The sequence below is a fragment of the Aphelocoma coerulescens genome, chromosome 20 (assembly GCF_041296385.1).
Source record: "Aphelocoma coerulescens isolate FSJ_1873_10779 chromosome 20, UR_Acoe_1.0, whole genome shotgun sequence".
Lineage (NCBI taxonomy): Eukaryota > Metazoa > Chordata > Aves > Passeriformes > Corvidae > Aphelocoma > Aphelocoma coerulescens.
The window spans coordinates 15812278-15835127 of NC_091033.1; the positions used below are offsets into that span (position 1 = coordinate 15812278).

The 22850-nt window shown below is 43.1% G+C and overlaps 1 protein-coding gene across 3 annotated transcripts in view; it reads left to right on the forward strand.

Moving 5' to 3' along the window:
• Positions 1 to 22850, forward strand: part of PREX1 (phosphatidylinositol-3,4,5-trisphosphate dependent Rac exchange factor 1) — a 147276-nt gene that overhangs the window by 51981 nt on the left and 72445 nt on the right. For all 3 annotated transcript variants that reach the window (XM_069034522.1, XM_069034523.1, XM_069034524.1), the window contains exons 2-5: positions 6910 to 6981; positions 11258 to 11380; positions 16195 to 16299; positions 19014 to 19115. In XM_069034522.1, the coding sequence (XP_068890623.1) occupies positions 6910 to 6981; positions 11258 to 11380; positions 16195 to 16299; positions 19014 to 19115 (402 nt within the window). The remainder of the gene's footprint in view (positions 1 to 6909; positions 6982 to 11257; positions 11381 to 16194; positions 16300 to 19013; positions 19116 to 22850) is intronic.

The following is a 22850-nucleotide window of genomic DNA, read 5'->3' on the forward strand; positions in this document are numbered from 1 at the left end:
AGAGACTCTTTAAAAGAAGGAAGTGGAGGGTTGGAGGTGGAGTTGGGGCATATGAGCGAGAAAGACATTGTCCTCAGGGATATGGGAGTCATAGTTCTGAAGACACAGGTCTTCAAACTTGTTTTCAAAACTAGTGAAATGAATATTCTAGAGCAGAGATGATCTTTATAAGTAGTTCACCTCACTTCATGTCTAACATAGCTCAAGGATTATGGAAGACCTGTAACCTTTGTAAAAGAGGTGTCATTTTAAAAACCGTGCAGTAGAGTCTATTTGACCTCCTGCTTAGTAGTAGCAGTGGTGCAGCTTCTACAGCTCAGACTGCCTGAGCTGCTTGCAGAGAATGTGTTTGATACTCCGTGATGTGCGTGACTATTTATTTATTTATTTATTTTAATCCTCTTGGTTAGCTACTAGTTTAGTTCCTCTTCAGGGGATAGATAAAAAAATAAGTATGTACCAATAAGCTTTGAGGCTTTAAAGCCAGTTTGATACACAGGAAGCCTGAAATTAGGGCAATAAATGATATTTCTGGTGCTGTTTCCTCTTACTAAACACCTCTGTCTATCAGGCAAGTCCCTGTTCAGCTGTTGGCTGATGAATTAATTTGCCTGTAGATCTCAGCTACAATATTTTTGCAGAGGTGCTCTCTCACAGCTGTGGCTCTTGTTTTAAGAGACTATAGAGAAAACATTCTTTATAGGTAAAATCCTCTACACAGGAATTTTAGTATAATGCACTCATCTGATGCTTTGGTTCTTCCTTCCTTCTCCAGACACTGGTAATTTAGAATGTGTTTTTATAGAAGTATTAATATAGCAACCAGTAATTGGGCAATGAGGGAATACTGGATTGCCAGTAAGAGGTACAGTAACAGGCTCTTTGAAAGTAGTATAGTTGCTTCAGTATTGCTCCATTTTACATATGTAATGCTAGTAATGTCAAAGGAGTTGCTTCTGATTTCCAATATTCTAACTTAAATTTCACAACTGAAAAACCTGAGTCAGGCCCAATATTCTACATTGTGTACTGGCATTTGCCCAGGTCAGCAAGAGATGTTGGAAAACCAGTCATCTGTATTTACTCAAGAAGTACTTCGTCTGTCTTTAAAATCCAGCTGTCTCTAGGATGGATGTCAGTGGACCTTGGTTAACAGTGCACAGCACTGCAGGCCATGCCAGGAGCCACAGAACTGAAGCAGCTTCACCCCCAACTGAACTGTTTCAGTTCCCAGTTGGGTGGTGACCCAAAGCTGCGAGCAGTCAGTCAGTGGAAGTCCTGCAGTCACATAGTTACAACATGCTTGAAGGGAAATGCTGAAAGATTTAAATAGTCCTGTGCAGTCATTATGTTACTTTGAGGTTATTTATTGCATTGTCTTTCACACTTCAGTGCAGGTGAGAACTGCAGTTGACATGTGGGGTGGGATGCAGGGTATTTGTTTCCTGTCATTTGTGTAGAGCTTTAGCTTATGAACTGCATATCTGATAGAAAGCAAAAGAATATGATCAGGATGACAAGGTTCAAAGCTAACAATTGAGTAACATGAGCAAGGATGCACCTGCTCTTAAAACATGAACTTCAGCAAACACTCATTTTAATTTGTCAGACTATATCAGTAAAGCTGTGTTCCCACAGGACCTTCAAGCTGCTTTGCTAAAGACAGTGGGGTTTTTTTGTATGGAGGCAAAGACTTCTAACAGCCACATTTAGTGGCAACACTAATTCAAGTGATGAAAAAAAAGAGAAATTAAAATTATGCTTGCAAGTTCTTGTTCATATGTGTGGCCCCTGTGCTGTAGTTGCAAGGTGAAGATGCTAGTGATGGTCAGATGTTGGAATTTATTGTTCATGTCACCTCTTAATTTGTTGCTGTGAGCACATTTTCTTGGAAGCAAGATATGTGCACTTGCAAGAAGCTTTAAACAATTGATGGCACAAGTGTAAAGCAATTTATTAATATTAACCCTGAAAATACTAGGCTCGTTTAGATCCCTGGACCCATGTTCTGAATCATTCCTGATCACTGATGAGTTTAACAAAATTGTCTCACTTGTCTCTTAAGTGCAATGTGACGTTCCAGTCAGCTGTTCAGGAAACAAGTTTACAGGATTGTGCTTTAAGTTGTTTCTCCAGCAACATGGGGACCAGTTGCCTCACCGCTGTCTGTTTCTGTTCTCCTTTTCGTTTCCCTCAGGGACAGGCACACTTTGCCTGCCTTGCTATTTAGTAAGAAGTCTCTTGCTATTTCTGAATGTTTGAGGAAGTACCTGCTTTAAACGTGAATTTTGAGAAGGGGCATGAGCGAACTGTCACTGCCTCATCCCTAGTATTTGCGTTTTGTTACTTGCGCTACATAGAAGATGGAAATTAAGTTAAGGCTGCAAGTTGAGTTCAACAAGGCCCATTTGAAAAGCATTTGAGAGAAATCCCAGTTGCTTCATTAGTTACATCAGTGCAACTGTTTCATTTGACAACAACTCACAATTAGCAGATTCTTTCCTTTAAATATGCTCTGTGCTTTTGTGGTTTAGAGGTGCTGCAAGGACACTCAAAACAGTGAGCTTTCATTGAAACAGTGGATTGTGAGGATTGTGACTAGAAGAGCAAAACACCTTGATACAAAAGGGGCCATTAAAAAATAATTAATGAACTTCTATACCTAAATTTCATTCAAGATTTGTAGTATGTTTCTATTAGTATTTATTGGAAGGAACTTGTCCAACATGATGTGAAGCAGAAAGGAAGCATTTCATTCTGCTCATTCTAATTTGTCATAGATCTCCTTGAATCCTGCAAGGCTTTATACTATAAGACAAACTATAAACTGTGCTTATGCATGACATGAGGAGCATTAGCTGTGGCCTGCTGAGTTTGGAAATAGCAGACTTCTAGGGCAACAAGTCCAGTGCACAAATAAACGTTATGTTACCACAGCAGAATTTTAAACCAAAACAAGTCCTCTGTGGACCGTTTTCCTAATGCTGAGCACATTAAAATGGAAGATTTTTAAATGGGACCTTCACAGCCTTTATCAGGAGAATGAAAATCAATCATCCTGGTTTACCATTTTTTCCCTGCCTTGTGCCATGACCTATTCTTTTTCTGGATCCATGGGCTCTTGCAGTCCTTCTTTCCTCCTCTGCTGCCCAAGCAAACAGCTTGGGTTGCTCAGATCTGGCCCAGTATGAGCACAGTGGAGCCCTGAGAGTGGCAGGGGAGCAATGCAGTGTCTGGAGGGATAAGGAGGAAAGATGTCATGTTGTCAGTTGTCTTCTTATCTCTGCTTTTTGTGAAATCATTATCCTTTTAAGTCCTGACCAGGGTATAACAAGAAGGTAGAAGGAAGGAGAGCCTACTTTTGTTGCCTGTTCATCAGTTTCAGCTCTTCAACAGTGTCTTGGTGATCTGCAGTTGGTGGTTGTTTCAGTAATCCCTGATAGTTTCAAAGAGGAGAAAACCAAGAGTGTGCCACAGTAGAGATCTCTGCTCTTGATTGAAACGGAGGGGTGATTGTGATAATCTTGCAGTGTCCTAGGAATGATTTTCAGAGTCCCCAGGTTGTACTTTCAAGATCTCCTAAGAAAGCTGACTCCCATGCTTTCACATACACTTCGAGGCTAGTTTCTACAGAGATTGAAGGTGTTGCAGATGAAGAGGGTTATACTGTGGGGTCCCTGAAAGCTCCTTATGAAAAATGCCAAGGACCAGACCCCTTGAATTTATATGTGATTTGTGTAGAGTGTGAAGAACACTCTACACAAAATCACAAAAAGAGGAGCAGCCAGAGAAAATTTGTCTCAGTAACTTTGTAGGTGGCCAGACAAGCCTTTACCGTTTCAACTACTTCCTCCTTAAAAACAAAATATTTTGGAATATAAATAAGATACAGACATGGCAAGTTGTCTATTCATCCACCACCACCTTCTCTCTTCTGGCATCACTTTTGTCATGTCCTGGTCCAAATTACTCTAATTTTCCAGCTAAATCAATAGGTCTAATGACAGATTGTAGCACTCCCTTCCCCCAGAAGAGTTGCACATGACTTATGTAATAGATCTTGGAGTCTGTATCAAGGAGGTGGTTAGAGGACTAGTGCTGGTACAGATGAGCTTAGACCCTGATAAAACAAGTAGCACAAAAAATTCCTGTAGAAGTTTGGGAAATGCTGACCTGAATGTCAGGATAATATCTCTGGGAAAGGGGTTGCTTTTTCCAAGCAGGTAGTGGTTTGGAAGAAAGTGGTGTTGCGATGTGAACAGGGCATGCAGCATTATCTTTGTGAGCTGCTGTTTAATAGCTTGTGTTTTTCATACTTTTAATTTGAGTGACTGTGTTGCAAAAGATTATTCTTGCACCTCAGTAGGTACTGAAAAATGGGGAACAAATGCGTTCTGCATCCACTAAGCTTTGATAAATTCGGGGTGGGGGGGGGAAATTGCATTTTGGAAAGTAGACTACTAAATTTGTAGGACCAAAACCTCTTGTAACTGTCTTGTTTTATTGGAGAGACTGCTATCCATGCACATTAAGGCAAATCAGAGGCTGTAGGAAATTTGAAAGACTGTCTACAAAGCTGACTGTTTCCCTCCGGGGTCTTTCATCCTTCCTTCTCTCTCTGCTTCTATGCCTTTTTTATTTTTCAGTTGATTTTCCTCTCTCTTTTTCTCCCTTTCTTGTGCTCACATCAAGTGATCTTTTCAGGCAAGCATCACAGAAAAGCTGTTTTTCAGATTAACACAGTCTCTACTCTTTTATTGAGTGCCCTGTAACGGCTAATGTGATTTGCACTTCTGCATACAGCTCTCTATTATTAGACCCATCATACTGGGACTGGTGTGCAGGTAACTATTAGTCACCAGTGGAGCTGCTAATTGTGTAGATTAATTGATCATTTCAGTTGGGTTTGTTGTCTCCAAGCATGTTTGTGGTTAAAGCAGGGAAAATCACTGCCTGACTTACTGTTTGAGAATGAGTGACTTTGGTATGATGTGCCACCTTGTATAACTCAGATGCCTGGTTACTAATGCTCAGCTGTTACACCCAACACTGAAGTGGGAGTGCAGCAGCTATTCCTCCTGTCATCAGTCATCATGCTGAACAGTTCATCTCAGACAGTTCCCTGACTGCTGCTGAGCACTAGAGTTCCTGGCCATATTATTGGCAGGGTGGACTGGCTGGTTCTTACAAAATAACTTCTGCCACTGGCACGTGTGTTCTGTTCCTTTGATGCAGGAATCTATTCTTCAGGCTCCTAAGTCCACACAAACTCCTTCAAGTTCTCCATATCTAGCTGGAATCTAGCCAAGATCTTCTTCCTATTTAGCAATACTAGAGGAGCAATATGGTTATAGACCTTGAAATTTATTCAAAAGCAGGTTGAAAATCCAGGGCTAAAAACAAATGCATTGTCTCTGTGCCTCATTAATTAATGATTTTTTACTGGTGCCTGCCCTGTAAAATGTGAATGGCTGATGAGTGACAGAGAGCCATGCCTAAGCCAGAACAGAGATGTGCCCCTTTTAGAGCTGAAAGTCAGGCAGAGGAACATGTTCACTGTCTTCCAAGCAAAACACCAGAGACGAAGGCATTCCATAAGCTGTAAGTCTTGATCAGTGACATTGCTTCTTACCAGGTTGTAAGCTGCTGCTGATCACAGAAGGCAAAAGGCAAAAAGCAAAAGCTGAGTATGCACCAGCTGACATGGACCTTGCTCAGGAATAGTTCAGCTTTTAAAGGCTTTTTATTATCAAGCTGTAACAAAGCTGCTTTGTGCCCTAAATACAAAGACACGACCCACTTCCACTCACTCTCTCAGGTGGGTAAGAGAAGTTCTTTCCTCCTTGTTCACTGCACTCCCCAGGGCTCACTCCTTTGTGTGGGAGGGAAGTTAAGAAACCACTGAGAAGACCTGAGAAGCCCTCTTCCCTTCTTTGCACAGGTTATATAGTTTATTGCAGCAGATTCTGTCCTCCCTGGCTTCCCTTCAGCCTCTCCTGCAGGTATTTCCAACTCTGCTGATGCCTGTGGATAGGAAAATTCTCTGCTCTCAGTTCAGAAGTGCCTTTTAGCCAATAGTTGCGAAACCAGTGGAGTTTTGAGGTAGAAATCCCGTGCAGTGTTTTGTAAACCCTTCCCACTGAATCAAATAGGTTGTGGGTGTGTTCAGTGCAAATGCGAGTAGGTTCTCCCAAATTCCAGTAGCCAGAGTTATGCTTTTCAGGCTGATACTCAGATCACTGTCCATTTGTATCTGGCCTGGAGCTTTTTATTGATTTGGCTGTTAAAGCCAGAGTTGTGCAGAGCTGAGAGAAGGCGAAACCTGACCTAAGTGAAAAGTTCCAGCATTGCTTCGTTTTTAACCAACTAAAATGAACAGGATAATGTATCACAGGCACCATCTGCTGATTTCCATTTCCCTTTCCTGCTTATTAAGACTGTTGAACTTGTCTCTAGCCCCAGCTCATGGCTCTGATGTGCATCAGCTCCAGCAGTGTGACTGTCCCTTTGTTGTTCTTCGCAGTCCCTTGCTGACATGCATCTCGCTGTGGGTCGAGCCCGCTGCTCTGGTCGGAAGAGCTGCATGCATCCTAGAGACACAAGAAACCTTCAAAGAAGTGAATGGACCCTGCTGTAGTCTACTGGTAGTAACAAATAATTAAAGCTAAAAGCTTCAGCAAAGGGAATACATTTATTGTCAGGCAAAGCCCAACAGCACTGTACGGAATGTCTTTGGTAGTGGCTGCATACAGCCTGGACATCTGTGGTGGGGAGTTTGTAAATGTTTACATTCTTTCAGTCTTAAAGGTAATCAGCTGTACTATGTTGATGGGAACCTAAAGGAAATAAAAGAATGAAATCAAACTATTATCAAACTATTTGAACATAAATCTTTTTTCATCTCTGCAGGCATTTCTTCACCGGATCCGACAAAATGCAGTGGACAAAGCCGAGAAGTACATAACAGAGGAGAATGTTAAGGTATTTCTTCTGTCTTCCTAGTTTTCTTGGTAGGGAAAGTGATATGCAATGAAAGGCTAGGTTCAGGGATATGAATATCAAATATCCTCTTGTCATATTGATGCTTCTTATTATACTGGTTCCCTAAGGAAAAGAGCTCATGTTGACAGTTTATCTGTCAATCTGTTTGCCCATTCTTATAGCTGTCATCTTCCAGTAATTTTTCATCTCACCAGCTAATTTTAGTAAAATTTGACAACAGTGTAGTGTTGTCAGAGATACTAACTTTTGGCAAGATTTGTGAAATGCTGAGTAGAGTACAGAGGGGCCATTTCAGTGTCTTTGAGAGGAAAGGCAGGGAATCCACAGCCCTTGTCTGTTTTGTTTGATAGTATTCACTTAGCCAATTTGCATCTGCTGTTTTCTACCAATAGAAAATTGATAGGGCTTTTGAGAAGGAGGCAGGAATGTTCCTTTGTGTTCTTGTGGAAAGGAATTTGGGTTCTTTTAGGAGGTCTGTGTATTGTGAGACCCTTGTGTGAGGAGGTTCCTGAATGAATTTTGCACTGGAAAGAGTTAAGGGACATAGAGAACTGTGAGGTACAGGCTTCTCTGGGGCCCATGGTCGCAGGGATGCATGTTGTTCATTAATGTCATAAGTACACAAAACACTTCCCTGTAGTAATTTGGCTTAAAAACTCACCTTGTACACATGTGCACGTGAAACCTAATCCCTCTTCGAACACATATGCAAGTGAAACCCACTGATGAGTGGGACAGAGCACAGTTTGTTTGCCACTGGATGGTGCTTTACTGCACTTGTGTTTGGTCCTGGAGCTCCTGAATCAGCAGCAGCTTTGCCCTGGAGCCCTGTGGGAGCAGGGCAGCCGCAGGAGGTGTGTTACACCCAGCTGTTTCCCTCGGCTGGCACATGTCTCCCTCCATTTCCTGTGCCAGCCTTCCTGGATGTTCCAGGTGAGCAGGGGTCCAGCCCCACGTTGGCTGTCAGTTCTACAGGCCAGCAATGTGTGGTATTGACTGGCTGGCATCAGAAGGGGCTGGGAACAAGACTGCTGACAGCTCTGTGGAGCTCAGCCTCTTGCCATCCTCAAATCTGGATATCCCCACTCTCCAAAAACTCACCATCCAGCATCTGGAGTAAGTTCAGAGGTGGCTGAAGGAAAAGAAGACAAGTGATTAGTGACAGTAGATCTTGTGTACATAGAAGTGTGCAAAAACTGTGTTCTGCATGAAAATAAACCTACACAACTATTTGTCAGTGTTGATGTTGGTGAAAGTTACTATTCTATCACTATTTATATCATCAAAATGAATATTAATTAGGACTGCCATATAATCAGATGCAGTGCCCACAAAGCCTGTTCAGCAGAACTTGTATTTGAAGTTTCTTCACACTCCTTTGGGGAAGTACCACTTTATCCTTGCATCATTCTTGAAATGCCTGTGGGGTCTTTTTGAGGCTACTGTGAGACCTCATTTATTCCTGTTATAACAGTACCCAGCTTTCAATAAGAGCTTCCCTACAGTAATGAAAGGCTTATGCCTATTTCTGATGAAGCAGAATCACAAAGCACAGTTTTCCTGTGTCCATAGTTTCCAGAGTCAATATTGTCTCCTCCTTCCACCCTCCATCTCCCTCTATACCAAATAATTTTTCTTTCCTGGAACTGAAAGATACTTGTTTTTATTTCCCATTCCTTTCTCCCTCCTTGCTGGTAGAGCCAGGAAAAGCAAGGTGGTATTGGGACTTTTGATAATCTGCCTGCTGCTATTACATGTCTTGAGTCACCAGAGAGCTCTGAGATGGCTGATGGCAGAAGAGACTATAAAAGTGGTTTGGCAGCTTATGTAAGGAGAAGCCTGTCTTTACTCTTTCTTCACGTGGAAAAAATGTCTAGAGGAAAATACAAGGTATTCAGGCAGTCGCTCACCTCTGAGCAAAAGGAGAAAGTGCTTTTTAAGATAAGTTGGGTTATTGCTGCCAGTATTATTTGCAGATTTCTCCTACAGCTGGTTCTAAGCACCGGAGATTTCAGTAATCTTCAGCCACTGTAGCCCCCTCTGGAAAGGCCACATTTAGTCCTGTGCCAGGCCCAGATTTTACAAGTGTTCCAGTGACTAACAGCTGCAGCAATATCATAAAAAATTGGTTTTAATTTATACATTGCCTCAAGTGGAAATAACTCTCCTGATATGTTAATACTATGCTATGCTCACAGCAGGCACTGCTGTCACTTCACTGATACAGCAGTTTGAAGGCAGTACAACTTGAGGGTGTGCACAAGGATGGTAACTGGATTTGGCACAGGAGCATGTGCAGTCAAGGTCTGTCTGCTGCCTTGATTTTCAAGTGACTCTTACCTGCAAATTCTGCTGCAAGCAGAGCTTTACTGATCACCTCAGAATTCATTAGCTTGCACAGATATTCCTTGGATCAAAAAACACCCCTGAAGACTGCTCCTGAAGGATCAAATCATCCCTGACAGATGTTTTCCTCTTGCTTGTTAATCCCCTTCTGGCACAGCTTCTAGCAAAGCAGTGCAGGCAGGGACTACTGCATCATCACATCACTTTCAGCCACGTGACAGAACACTTGCAGGCTCCACTTGAATTAGCACAGGAAGTTTTTAGAGAGCAATCAAAGGATCCTAGCTCCCTGGACTTTTTTTGGGTTCAGAGCCAATCAGTGCAAATTGTGTTGGAATCTTTCAGCTTATTGAGAGCTAGAAAGGAGCTCTGAGGCACAGGTAGGCATTAATGATGGTGCACACGACTGTATCTCAGAATTTCTGAAGGGAGAGGGAAGCAAAGACAAGGAAGATGCAACAGGCTTGGCTCTGCATGGCTCTGCACATGCAGCCAGCTTGCAGGAGGAGTTTGAGAGAAATACTCTGCCCATCCTTGTGAATAATAGAAGATATAGAGTTGAACCTGACTACCTGCAGAGAGGAAAGCCTTGAATTCCTGATCTTGTCTACCCCTGCTAAACCAGAGAAGAACTGGTTTTAAACCAGGAATTGAGGTTTCAGTCCTATCTTTAATGATTAGACTTAATTTACAGATTATTGCTTCTCTGAATTGCTGCCACATCACCAGCCACCAGGCTGAATCAGTGCCACATCTGGTGAATAAATTCCACTGCATAAAGTTGAAGAGTTTACTGTTACAGTCAGGCATTTTGGGAAGTGTTTGGAGATGTTAGGCTTGATCACTTCCCACACCAAATGCCAGGAAGAGGAAGGCTGCTCCTGTCAGTCTTCACTCTTTAGGGTCACCTGCTCACTGAGCGAGATCTGGGAGGCTTCTTCCAATGTGAAAGCTTGTTTGACTGCACTGCAGATCTTCTCTTTGCAAGCAACATAGTTAAAGCAAAGTGATAGAAACAGTCTGCAACATGTATGTCACTGCAGACTCCAGGATTTACTCTGCCCATTTAGGTTTCCCTCCAGTGGCTGCCAGCACTGATGGGTGTCACCTCACATCAGAACTTCTGCCCCTCTGTGGTAGCATTCCATCTTCTACACACAGATTCACACTTTCTTTTCATATTTTATATGAAAATGACCAAGATTTATAATGTGTATAGTATCTTTCACCCTGGCAGTTTAGTCCCCTTAGCACACATATATTCTAATCACAGAGATCATTTAACTGGTACCATTACGTTTTAATACAAGGTTGAACAAGGGGCCTCTTTCCCCCTACATGTGCCTTTTGGAGTCACTGAGGTCAGTGAAAGGGTCCTCTAAATGGTGCTCTTGAGGTTTATGAGAATTGTACACTCTTCTGTACTCTGGGCAGTGAAAGGCTGGATTCCATACGGCAGAGATTTTGTCTCCTGTTTACAGGTGCACCTTTGTGTATGATAGCTTCAAGTCCCTTTCTTCCAGAAAGGGATTTCTAATGCATGGGAACGAAAGGAAAGCTACTCCCTGCTTCTGTGTCCTGCAAAGTGAGTTTGGCCTTGTGGTTCCATTTACCTGGCTGTTCTCAGAGGAAATATTCTCAAGACTTAAAAGAGGTTGCTTGCATTTATCATGCTCAGGAGTTTGCAAAGATAGCCTTAATTTACAGCAGGGACTTCAGTAGCAATAAAGATTTTTATAGGGGGCTAGGAAAGGGGCAAATACAGTGTAATTCATTCTTTACAAGTCCCTGTCTGAACTTTGGATCTTGTCATGGTAAGTCTAGAGCTCCACAGTATTTTGGCATTACTACTTAGCAAAAAACTCTGAGATATATTATAACTAGCAATGTTTTTCTCCTTATATTTCAGATCTTATTTTCTAACATTGAAGACATTCTTGGTGTTCACAAGGAGTTCCTGGCTGCCCTGGAATTTTGTTTGCAACCAGAACCCCAGTCTCAGCATGAACTGGGAAATGTTTTCTTAAAATTTGTAAGTACAATGACTTAATGCTATCTGAAAATACAGTTTCCTGTCATAAACTCTCCTGCCCCTTAGCAAGCCCTAATCTCTAAGGCTTGTAGCAGTACTATGACAATGTGTGTCTTGTATGAAAGTTGTAGGTAGGGTGGGAAAAAACCTGTGAATGAGGTTAGAACAATGGACACCACCTCAAACAATGATTGAGCTAAACAACTATGTATTTTTAGAAACTCTTCCTTTTCCTGTTGAATTTTTTCCTTTTTTTCTCACCCATCTGATCACATTTTATTGCTGAGAATTTGTCTGCTTTTGTTCCAAAAGTTTCAAAAAAGCAGCACAATTTCAAGTGCCTCAGAAACAGTATTCCTAAAGGTGCTTCCATGGTGTTGAAAGCCGGGGTTTAAGTGGTATTCCATACTCCGCTGCCACGAGCAGCCCACGATGGGGCTGAGGAGCTTTTCTCACAGCACATGCTCTCTCTGTTTTACCCAGGGAAACAATGGGGAACAGTTCTTTGGTCTTTCATTTTGGGCAAGGTTCTCTTGTTGCAATGTGCTTAGAAGAAGTGCTGAAACACCCTCAGTGCTGCTTTTTTGTTATCATCAAATCACAGTGCGTCCTGCGGGGAGCTTGCAGTGAGGAAGTGACATAAGACCCCTGAGTCTTGAATGTATTGGTATATCTGCTGTTGTGATCACCTGGCGAGGTCACTCTTAGTCCTGATTACGAATCCAGTACTTGTCAGCAGCCGGATGTTAGCACAGGTTCTTTTCTTTAGAAACTCAGCGTTCAAAATACTTACAAATTTGGTGAATAGCTTGAGAATTCTTGAAGCACTGTTTTTTCCAGACACTGCATTTTTTTAGTGGAGCATGTTTTCTCTAAGTTTCTGTCTGTCATATATCCTTGTAACGATCCCCAGATTCACCATGTGGAGTTCCATGAGACTGCAGTGCTTGGGTCCTCTTCATGAGATCTGTGTATCCTTAATGTCTTCTAGTCTACATAGGCCTGACTCTTCGTGGTCTGTCTTGGCCTAGAAGAGCCTTACTTGGCAACGGTCCACCAGCCTTCAGAAACAGAACGCTGCTTTTATAGAATCATGGAATCATCAGGGTTGGAAAAGACCTTTAGGACCATCAAGGGCCACGTCAACCCAGCACCACCACCATGTTCACCATTAAACCATGTGCTCAAGTGCCACACTGACATTTTTGAATACACCAAGGAATGGTAGTTGTTATGGGCCCAATATTCTCCCAAGGACCTCTAGTTCAGAAGGATTCAAGTCTTGAGTAACACCTAAAGCAAGCCAGCAGATTTTGCAAGAATTCCAAAATCGAAATTAATGCACATTGTCTTTTTGAAGTATTTTAAGAGATGATGAAATGTGCTTGCTCTGATATTCAGGTGTGAAAAATTGTTTTCCTTCAGAAGACAAACACTGTCTACCTTACTGTACTCCATTTGGTTGGGTAATCAGAAGTTGATTGTCTGATGGTAGATGCTAGAGTTTATTCTGAAGCTGTGGTTCAGTGTGACTGTAACAGATGGTAAAGGACATCCTTAAACATTCATTCAAAATCCAGTCTACAGCCTTAAAACAGCATGTAGGACATGTCTTTAATGCCATAGAGAGCACATGCACCAACTGTGGAGTGACCACACCTCGTGAGCACAGGCTCACTTTTGCAGGGCAGGAAATGGTGTGACTGTGTGTGAAGCAGAAGGGCAGAGAATTCTCAGATCCTTTGTTTCTGATATTGCCATATTGCTAGAGGTTTGGGGATGTAACAGCTAGAAACTTGTTCTAGGGAAACCTGTGTTATGCTCATTATTTCAGAGCAATGTTGCATGAGTGATCAGTTTTACTGTCTTAAGTCATCAGGGATATTGTTTTGTTGAGAATTATGTCTTCTGTTTAGGTTTTTCATGTTGACAAGATTGGTTTCAGCTTGCTTTGAAACAAGAAAATGCCATGCCTTGTTAAAAATATGTCCAAATAAAATGTTGCAGTTTTCCAAATGTCTTACTTGCTTTTTTCCTAGTCAAAACTGTTTTCAAATTTGTACTAATTTGTGGGCAGAACTAATGGATCTAAAATAACATATTTGGATAATAAACTGTTGGTTAAAGATTTATTTTAACCAAACCGAGAACAGTACAGACTTACTTCTGTCACCAAAACAGAAGGTCTAGATGTGTATCCAGCAGATTTGCTGAGTAAGGAAGTGCCATTTTTATGTGGTCACATCTCTGACCATAATTGCATTTTAACCTAGAGCAACTGCAGGTTCAGAATTCCTGGGCTAACATCTGCAATTATGTAACTGATAATTTCCTCACCAGGCTATGGGAGAGCCCAGGACTGAATATCACCCAGAGAGGAAATGAAACACTTCAGACACAGAGTAATTTAAAGCATAGTTCTCATATTTGTGGGTTGCCGGCATGGGGTACAGCTGGGAAAGACTTGAGGAAAGCACTCTGGTGTGTGCATAATTGTTGCAGTGGGGATACTGTAACACGCCTATATCAAACCAGGAGTCCCGTGGAAAAGAAACACATAATTATTGTATTGTCTTTATTTTGTCATGATCTAAATATAGCCTCCCAAACTCCAGGCACTCAAAGCTGCAGTCAAAAACCTGAGCAGTGACATTTTGTGTGCACTGATGTAATGGATGATCTTGTGTTAATGGCTGCTATTTTTAGTTTCAAGCATGGTGCTTGTGTGCATCCAGGGAGTTGAGGAGAGGTGAGAGGAAAAAATGTGGGATAAACTTCTATATCTGCTTTACTCTGTAACTCTCCTGCTTTTACGGTTGACAGCAATCCTATTGCTTCTTTTCTATTGTGCTGTGGACCCAGGCCTGCCTTTTCCTGCATCTAGTGGTCAGAAGCTTTTGTTTCTTTGCAGCTTCCCAGTATTGCACCCCGGTAGCAATATGAACAGCTGCTGCTGAAGGATAAAAGTCCTGAACATCTGCATTCCAGCTCTTTTGCACCATACACTTTGTGGATGCTGTTTTATTTCCTTTGTACCATTGTTCTTGTGTTTGGACATACACCTATTTATTCTCGGTTCTTTCTTTTGAAGTACAAGGAGGGGAAAAAATTAATCAGGTTAGTGATAAACCAAACCTAAAAGTGTTTTACAGACTCTGAACATGTATATCTACCATTGAACATCTGACCAGAATGTCAAATTCTCCTAAACTAACATTAATGCAATTTCTTTTTCTTGTGACAATAGCAAAGGGAATACCCAGTGACTGCAGCTGTATTCCCATGGTTTCATGCTAGTGAACTGCTTCAGCTGGTAGTAGTTTTTTGCTTGGATCACTGTGAGCTGTCTTAAAAGTAGCTAGATGCTGCAGATATCTTCAGCTGACACAGGAAGCTCTAAGCATCCTAGGAGTCCAATCAAAACTCAAAAAAATTAACTTCCAAGTTCTGGAGAGATGAAAATGTTCAGATAGAATGTTTTCAGACCAGAATCCTGCTGTGAATGCAACAGCAGACTCTTGAGGGCATTGGTTGCATGACTTGGTGCCTTGAGATGGTAGCTCTGGAAAGCCCCACGTATTACCCAGCAGAGTACCACACTAGTGCTTTGAAATTACTTTTGCTATGCAAACTAGCTTGTGTGTGTGCCTCTACATAGCGCTCCATTATGGCATACAAGCCAACCTGAACCAGGAATTAAAGTACTATTGCGAGAAGCACTCAAAAACAATGGGTTTTTTGGCTTCTGAACCATTCATTTTGCCTAAAGCCTAATACAATCTCATGACCCCTCTTTTATTCTGATGAATGCAATACTAGAAGCTCTGAACATAGCTGCTGAAAGTCCAGCCCTTCCTATCAGCTTTGAGAGGATCAACTCACTCCTTGCCTTATCTTTTGGGGCATGGAAATAGTTGTTCCTGCATCTTTTGTGAATCACTCCATTGTTTCCAGATGTCTGGTGTTTGCAATGGGTTCAGCATCTCTGATCATGTTAGATACAAGGAGTTGCACTGTCTTTGAATCTGGCGATCAGTAGAGCAGAACTTGCAGACCCTGACCTGCCAGCTGACCTTCATTTCTTAATAGGGGATTTCATTCCAGCATGTGCTGGTGGGTGTGACATGTCCCAGTGTTAGTACCTCAATCTCGTTGTGAAGCTATCTTTCCCTTCCTTTAGGATTTGTAATATGTTGGTTATTTGGTATGTATTTGATGAAATTCTTCCAGTTACAGAAATTATGGACAGCTGTTTTGTCTGCTGCTTGTTTCAGAACACAAAGTAAACCAGCAAACCTACTGGGGCCTGGCTCTCACCCCTGAAAGGCAGGGGATTTCCAGCTGACTGCTTTGTGTTATGGTTCTCCTCCAGATCTCAGAGCTTCTTTCAGGCTCTTTCTTGGTTCTTCCTAGCCACCTGTGTTTTCTTCCTCCTGCAGGAGTGGTCAGCCTCCTTGCTCCTGGCTTTGTTTTGCTCTTGGCTACTTTCATGGAATCTGCGAGTAGCTCAAAATAGCAAAATCCCTCCTTTCAGCAAAGAATATTTGTGATCTCAGTGAAGCATTAAGAGAAAAAGTGCTGAAAGTCTCAGTGCTCAGAAAAGTCTCTGTTAATTTACAACAGAGTAAGTCAGGAATTAGTGAACACCTGTATACATTATTCACATTAGATGAGTGCCACACACTTCATGAAAACTCCAGTGCTAGTGCCACTTGGAGTCCACCTCTCTTTGTAAAGAATTTGGTAACAGACTGTGGCAAAATAATCTCTCTAGTGATGTCTGAGTCAATAAGTTACTTTGTTTTTCCTTGCAGAAAGACAAATTCTTTGTATACGAGGAGTACTGTAGCAACCACGAGAAAGCACTCAGACTGCTGATGGAATTGAACAAGATCCCGGCAGTGAGAACATTCCTTCTGGTAAGCACCTTCTCTAGCACTCTTGACTGAATGATCTGACTTTGTCCTGTGCTCATAATAGCTCCTCGGTATCCCAGGAATGCTGGGTATTTTGCAGGTATTACCCATTCCAGGTATGGACCACTCAGGGTGGAGGGATATTGAAATCACCGATGAGTTGAGGCACAGGACTGAGCACTACCAGCATGAGTGATTGCAGTGGCAACAAGGAAGGTATTTTTTTTTAAGAAGCTACAGAAAAACAAGCACAGATGATGGAGTAATGCAGTAAGTCAGCAGCAAGACTGAGGCTAGTTCGCATGGGATTTGATTCCCTGCTCAGTTCTCTGACCAACCCACCATCTACAGGCTCACTAGAAAAATGTGGCTTGCTGCTTAAGTCAGAAGTAACCTAAGTGCCATCCAATGAAGGACTGTGGCCATACAGCCTTCAAACACGCCTTAGAAGCTGGGCTGGGAAGAGAAACAATCAGTGGACACTGCCTTCTACCCAGCATTCCTTACTTTTCTTTCTTGGTTGTTTCTTTTCCTTACTTTCACCCCAATTCTGCTTGATTTTTAAATGCCTTGTTTTCTTGGCCATGGATGCATGGCATTTGTAATGGGGTTGGCACATAGGCAAAGGAATAATTTGTCACATTAGCTTTTTTCCTAGTAAATTCTATGAAGTAAAAGAAGGCTGCCTTTGTTGCAAAGGACCTGATTTTCTTTCTGCTCTTCTTATTTTGTTTTCTGTCTGTTCTTTCCCAATGTAGTACAGCAAAAGAAAACTTCTGCATATATGTCAGTCACAAGCAGGGCCAGAGTATTCCTTTGCCCGCAAGATACAGGCCTCAGAGCGAGCCTACTCTCATGCTGTTGCGTAGTCAGAGTCTGTTTGTCATGTCTGAGTTTTAATGAACCTTATCAAACCATTCATTTGAATTACTAAATGACCCTTACTTTGTTCATTAGTTTTTTTGGGTGCTTCTGGTGAGGGAAACCAATGAAAGAGGAGTGAAGGTGCATGTAAACACTATCCTTCCCAGCATTCAGAATGTTCTGCACTTCCACTGGATTGACAGTTTCCTGTTTGTGTTAGAGACAACAGCTGGCAAACTGATTACAAGGGATGTCACACTGTCTACTGTGGCTTGCTGTAGCACCTGAATCCAAGAGATTATTAAACTGGCAGCAAATATGGGAAGAGAGGCTGCACTGATGTGTCTACTTAGCTGTGGCTGCTGTAGTTTCTTCCAGGCTTCCCTTCCCTTTCTCCTCTGCCTCCCAAACCAATGCTACAATGCTACTATGCAGAGAAGGCAGCACTAAAGTACAAAGCTTTACTTGTGAGGATACATTGGCCCGATTGCCCCCTCACAGCTGCTGAAACATAGAATGTGGGAATGTGTTTGAAAAATCAGTAAGTGTTAAAGGGCAGTTTTGAGCCCAGAGCTAGAGGGAGGGGAAGAGATGGGAAGGACTGAATCACCCAAGACTTGGAAATTGGACAGGGAGCATTGTGAGCTGGGTAGCCAGTGCTACAGATCTAGAATAGCCTGGGAACGGGTTATTTTACAGACAATTGTCTTTAAAAATACCAGTTAGGACTAATGAGATTTTATGTATGATGTCTGTGAACATTCCTTGAAGAGAAAAATTGTTGAACTACAGCAAAAAAACTCACTAAATTTCAGAGTGTGTCTGAGCCAGGGTTTGTATTTCACAGGGGAAAACATTACTGGTGATGCCCCAAAGTAGGCACTTCTTGGCTGAACTGCATTTAAAGTTCAGCTTCTGTGTGGACAGGACAGGTTTGCAACTGGAGTGACTTTTGGAGCAAAGTCCATATTCATGGTTGAACATAAGAATGTGGAATAGTTTATCTGAAATAGATGTGAAGACCACCCAAATCTACTACCTGTCTCTGGTAACAGCCAATAGTAGAATTGTCAGGGAAATGTATAAAAAGCTTACAATAGGTCAGTATTGATTTGTCACACAGATTACAGATTACTGTAACAAATTAAGGACAGATCAAGGACTATAAGGGTTTTTTCCCAATGCCATACCCTGTTCTTAAACTCCTATATCAATCCTGAAAAATGAATTTCCATAATCTGTTGAAAAGTTCCATGTGTGCTTATTAGCCAGCCAGTGTGCCCAGGCTATTTGTCCAGCTGTGCTCAGGCATGTTTTGCCAGAGAATTGGTGGATGTTATGCAGATGACTCATTTGTTTCAATTCCAGTTCAGTTCAGACATGAGAACTGGACTAGAGTTAATTACATGATTACTAGTTAGTAGGCTTTATTTTAGCCTTCAAGAGTTTTCTGGACCAGCAGTATACAACTTCTCATAGCAAACAAAGACAACTGGTCCTATCTGTTGTGGGGGTAAATTGGATTATTTTAGGTAATGGTCCATCTAGGTTTCCTGTTTGCCATCATATTGTTAGGGCATTTTTTGAGTCACCAGCTGTATAATATTTCTCTGAGAAGATACCTTTCTGCACAGCCATTGTTATCCACAGCAAATTTTCTTCCACTGATGTCTGGCAGAACTGTGCAGACTTGATGGCTGTATGTCAGTGGTGAATGAAATGCCACTTCCTATACCTTAGGTGTGGCAAAGTGCTTTCTGACCATAACGCATGTTTTAGAAATACAAAATCATGTCAAAAATCATCTGAAAGCTTTGTGTCTGAAGTAACATTTGTTTCTTTTTTGATTGTAGGGTTGCATGCTTTTGGGAGGCAGAAAGACAACAGACATTCCGCTAGAGGGTTATCTGCTGACTCCAATTCAGAGAATTTGCAAATATCCTCTTCTGCTCAAGGTAAATCAGAGAAAGTATTTCTGCAGATGGTTGTTTTATTCTTGGAATGATTCTGCATTTTTTTAGCCCTGACTTTTGTTGCCACTATTGCTTTCCTGATTTACACTTCTGAAAGTTGGATCCTTGAAGAAAATGGCTTTTTACGGGTACAGGCAAAAAGCTGCCTGATGCTGGCAGGCTGCTAAATCCTGTAATGGTCTGGGTAGAGCAGACAGGGTGACTTGCTGACTAACCAAAGCCTTTTGACTTCAGTGCTCTTCAGATGTTTATTAAGGCTTGTGCAGGCTGTTTTAGCCACTTCTGTAAAGCTGTGTCTAGCTAGAATTATGCCAGTGTTCTGAGGGACTGGATGGCTCTGGGGACTCTAAACAGGATATGTTTTTCATTACAAGGTCTCTAGCCTGATGGTGATCAAGTCATCAATGATCAAAATCCTGTATCTTCTGACAGCTGTTTGGCAGCTTGTTTGAAAACTCTTTGGTTGTCTCAGATGAGTTCCCAATGGGCAGGTGTCATTTCAGAAATGACTACAGTATGTGGCACTAATTGGCCCCCTTGCTAGGATTCTTACTGTAGAAGATAAAGCATAAAAGACCTAAAAAGAGCTAACTTGCCTCTCATCCTTTCAGGTCAGGGCTGGGTCACCTGCCTGATGGGGACAAGGAGAGGGAAAAGGAGAAAGCAGTTTCTGGGAGAGCTTGCATCCCCCAATGTCCTTGTAGATACTGTGTGGCTAACAGCCATCAGTCTTCTGTGATGTCAGTCTCTTCCTCAGCCAGAGTAACACTGTGTTTACTAAAACAAAAGTAATAAAAAAAGAAAAAAATGAAGACTTTCCCTCATATTTTGAAAGAAAGGTCCCTTTCTGAGTTCTGGAAGAAAGTAAGAATTCTGTGATGAGCTGGTGCTCTTAGTTCTGGGCTGGTCACATGAGTCATCCATGTCGTGTACGGCTGTTGCAGTGCTGTGTCCATCCCTTCAGTGCCGTTGAGGGTTTTCATACGTACGAGCTGGTTAACTTGATACTCCATCTGCTGTTCCTTTTAAAATTGTAAATTGCTTATTTCATCTCGTAAATGTTTAAATGGTTTATTTCCATCCAGTTGCAGCTTTCAGAGACAAATTTTCAAAATATGTCTTTCCTGCAGGTGGAATTATGTTGTCTGTACAGCTGGGCACAGATCCATCTCACAGCACAGTCACGGACTGAGCTGCTGGAACCCATGTGCATACAGCTAGTTTACCAGTCAGTCTATCCACAACTCCACTTACAGTTTGAACAAACAAAAGCAGTCTAGACACAGCAGGAGAAGCTAATGGGTGAGACTGCTACAAATACTTCTTCCACAGCATTAATAATTGTCGGGGTCCCTCCCCTGCCATGTAGCCCTGGGAAGAGGGGCCCTGAGGGCACAGACACACGGGGTTTCCCTGCCCCTGCTCAGCCTCGTTCCCCATTGGTTGGTTTGTGTTCCCCTGCGCGGGCAAAAGGAGCTCGGGTCCTGTGACTGTAGCAGTTCCTCAGCAGAGCCCGGCCATGCAGCTGGGGAAATAAACATCTCTGAAACATCTAGCAAGAATCCGTCCATATATATATTTCTTTTCCACGGGACTCCTGGTTTGATATAGGCGTTACAGTATCCCCGCTGTAACATATGGTGGAGAATTGAGGGCAGATCGATCCCCGATCCCATAGCGACTGATTTGTGTGAGTAAACCCTGGAAATTTTGGATTCCTCTTCTTGGTTTTGTTTTGCTATTCCATATCTGGACTATGGAAGAATCGTGGGAAATGGGGCTCTCTGAGCCACAGAAAAAAATGTATCTAGAAGTAAAAGGAATCCTTGAACAACAAAACAAAAAAGTATTGGAACCGGGAGATCTTGAACACTTTTTTATCTGGCTTTTCAAAGGGTTCCCCTATATTTCTCGAGACTTACTTTTTGATATCAAACCTTCTGGATATCATCAGGAGTGTTTCTGGAACGAGATCTGCGATAAGCTAAGGGATGGACTAGCGATAGAAGCTCTCCGTGGATCCTTTATAATCAGTGACGCTCTTCAGGAGCATTTGTATGGTCCCATTACCCCTAAAGCAGAAGATCATACTTCTCCCGTGGCCAAGACCGCGCGGCCGCCGTCCTGGGAGCACATGACTGCAGCCGTGCCGGCGGAGGTGCCTGCGCTGGATGCGCCCGGCCCCCTCGGGAGCGCGCGCCTTATCGCGGACCCCATCCCTGTCTCGGGGTCCCCGGCCACGCGATCGCGAGTGAGGGAGCGATGCCACAGGCGCCGCAGGTGCCGTGGGCCACGAGCAGCCAGGAACCGGGGCTCGGCGTGGAAGCCCGCTCTGAGCATACGGCTCAGAGAGCCCTGTGGAGGGGGAAGCGGCGGTTTCCACAGCGACACGAGAAGCCGCGCAGCGCAGCGCCGAAACGGGGCCGCTCTCAAAGCAGCGTGGAGTTTGCGGAGCGGAACCACTCACAGGGCACGGGGCCGGCGGCGATGGCAGCGCGGGGCCGCGCAGAGCCCAGACATGCGCTGGAGCGGGGCCGTGCAGAGCCCAGACACGCGCCGGAGCAGCGCCGCTCAGAGAGCACAGAGCGGCCGCGGCGCGGGGGCCTGACCGAGACGTCGGAGTCAGCGAGGCGGCGGCCACGCGGGACCGGCACCCACAACAGACACGCAAGCACGTGATAGGAGACGTTCTAGCAACGAAAGTCACAGGAACTGTGAAATGGTACAATGTAAAAAACAACTATGGATTTATAACACGAGATGATACAGGGGAAGATTTATTCATCCATAGAACTGCCATTAAAAGGAATAACCCTAAAAATTACCTGCAAAGTGTAGGAGATGGGGAAGTTGTTCAATTTGATATAGTGCAAGGAAAGAAGGGTTTACAAGCAGCGAATGTTACTGGGCCTGGAGGTATTCCAGTCAAAGGCAGCCGTTATGCACAAAATTATAAACAATATCCACTCCAGCAATTTCCCTACCCACAGCCTAATTTCCCCTTTTACCCTGTACCCAATATGAACCCTTTCCTAAGTTTACCCTATCCCCAGTTTATTCCTAATCCGTTTTTCACTCCATGGCTTCCTTATACAGTTCCATTTCCCTGCAACTCCTCTCCGATGCCGATGGGGGGGATGAAAAGGGGGAGGGAAGAAACCCTCTCCTGCCTCAGTTTCCCCACAAGCATGCTCAGAGAGTTCTGTCTCCCTTCTGTCAGCCGTAAGATGTTCCAGAGAATCTGTTTGGACATTTAAAGACTCAGGAGGGTGGCTTGTTTTGTTTTGAAACAGTTCTTGTTATGTTTATCCAGTTGTCTTCATTCTCCTTTTATTAAAATAAAACGGGTGAGATGTTGGGGTCTCCTCCCCCTGCCATGTAGCCCTGGGAGCCCTGAGGGGAGGCACGGGGTTTCCCTGCCCCTGCTCAGCCTCGTTCCCCATTGGTTGGTTTGTGTTCCCCTGCGCGGGCAAAAGGAGCTCGGGTCCTGACTGTAGCAGAGTCTCTCGGCAGAGCCCCGGCCCTGCGGCTGGGGAAATAAACATCTCTGAAACATCTAGCAAGAATCTGTCCATATATATTTCTTTTCCACGGGACTCCTGGTTTGATATAGGTGTTACAGTATCCCCACTGTAACAAATAATAGTCAAGATGGGGCAAGGATGCTTTCAGATCAGGAAAGCATATAGATGGCTCCAGCTCTGATTTGTTGTCAGA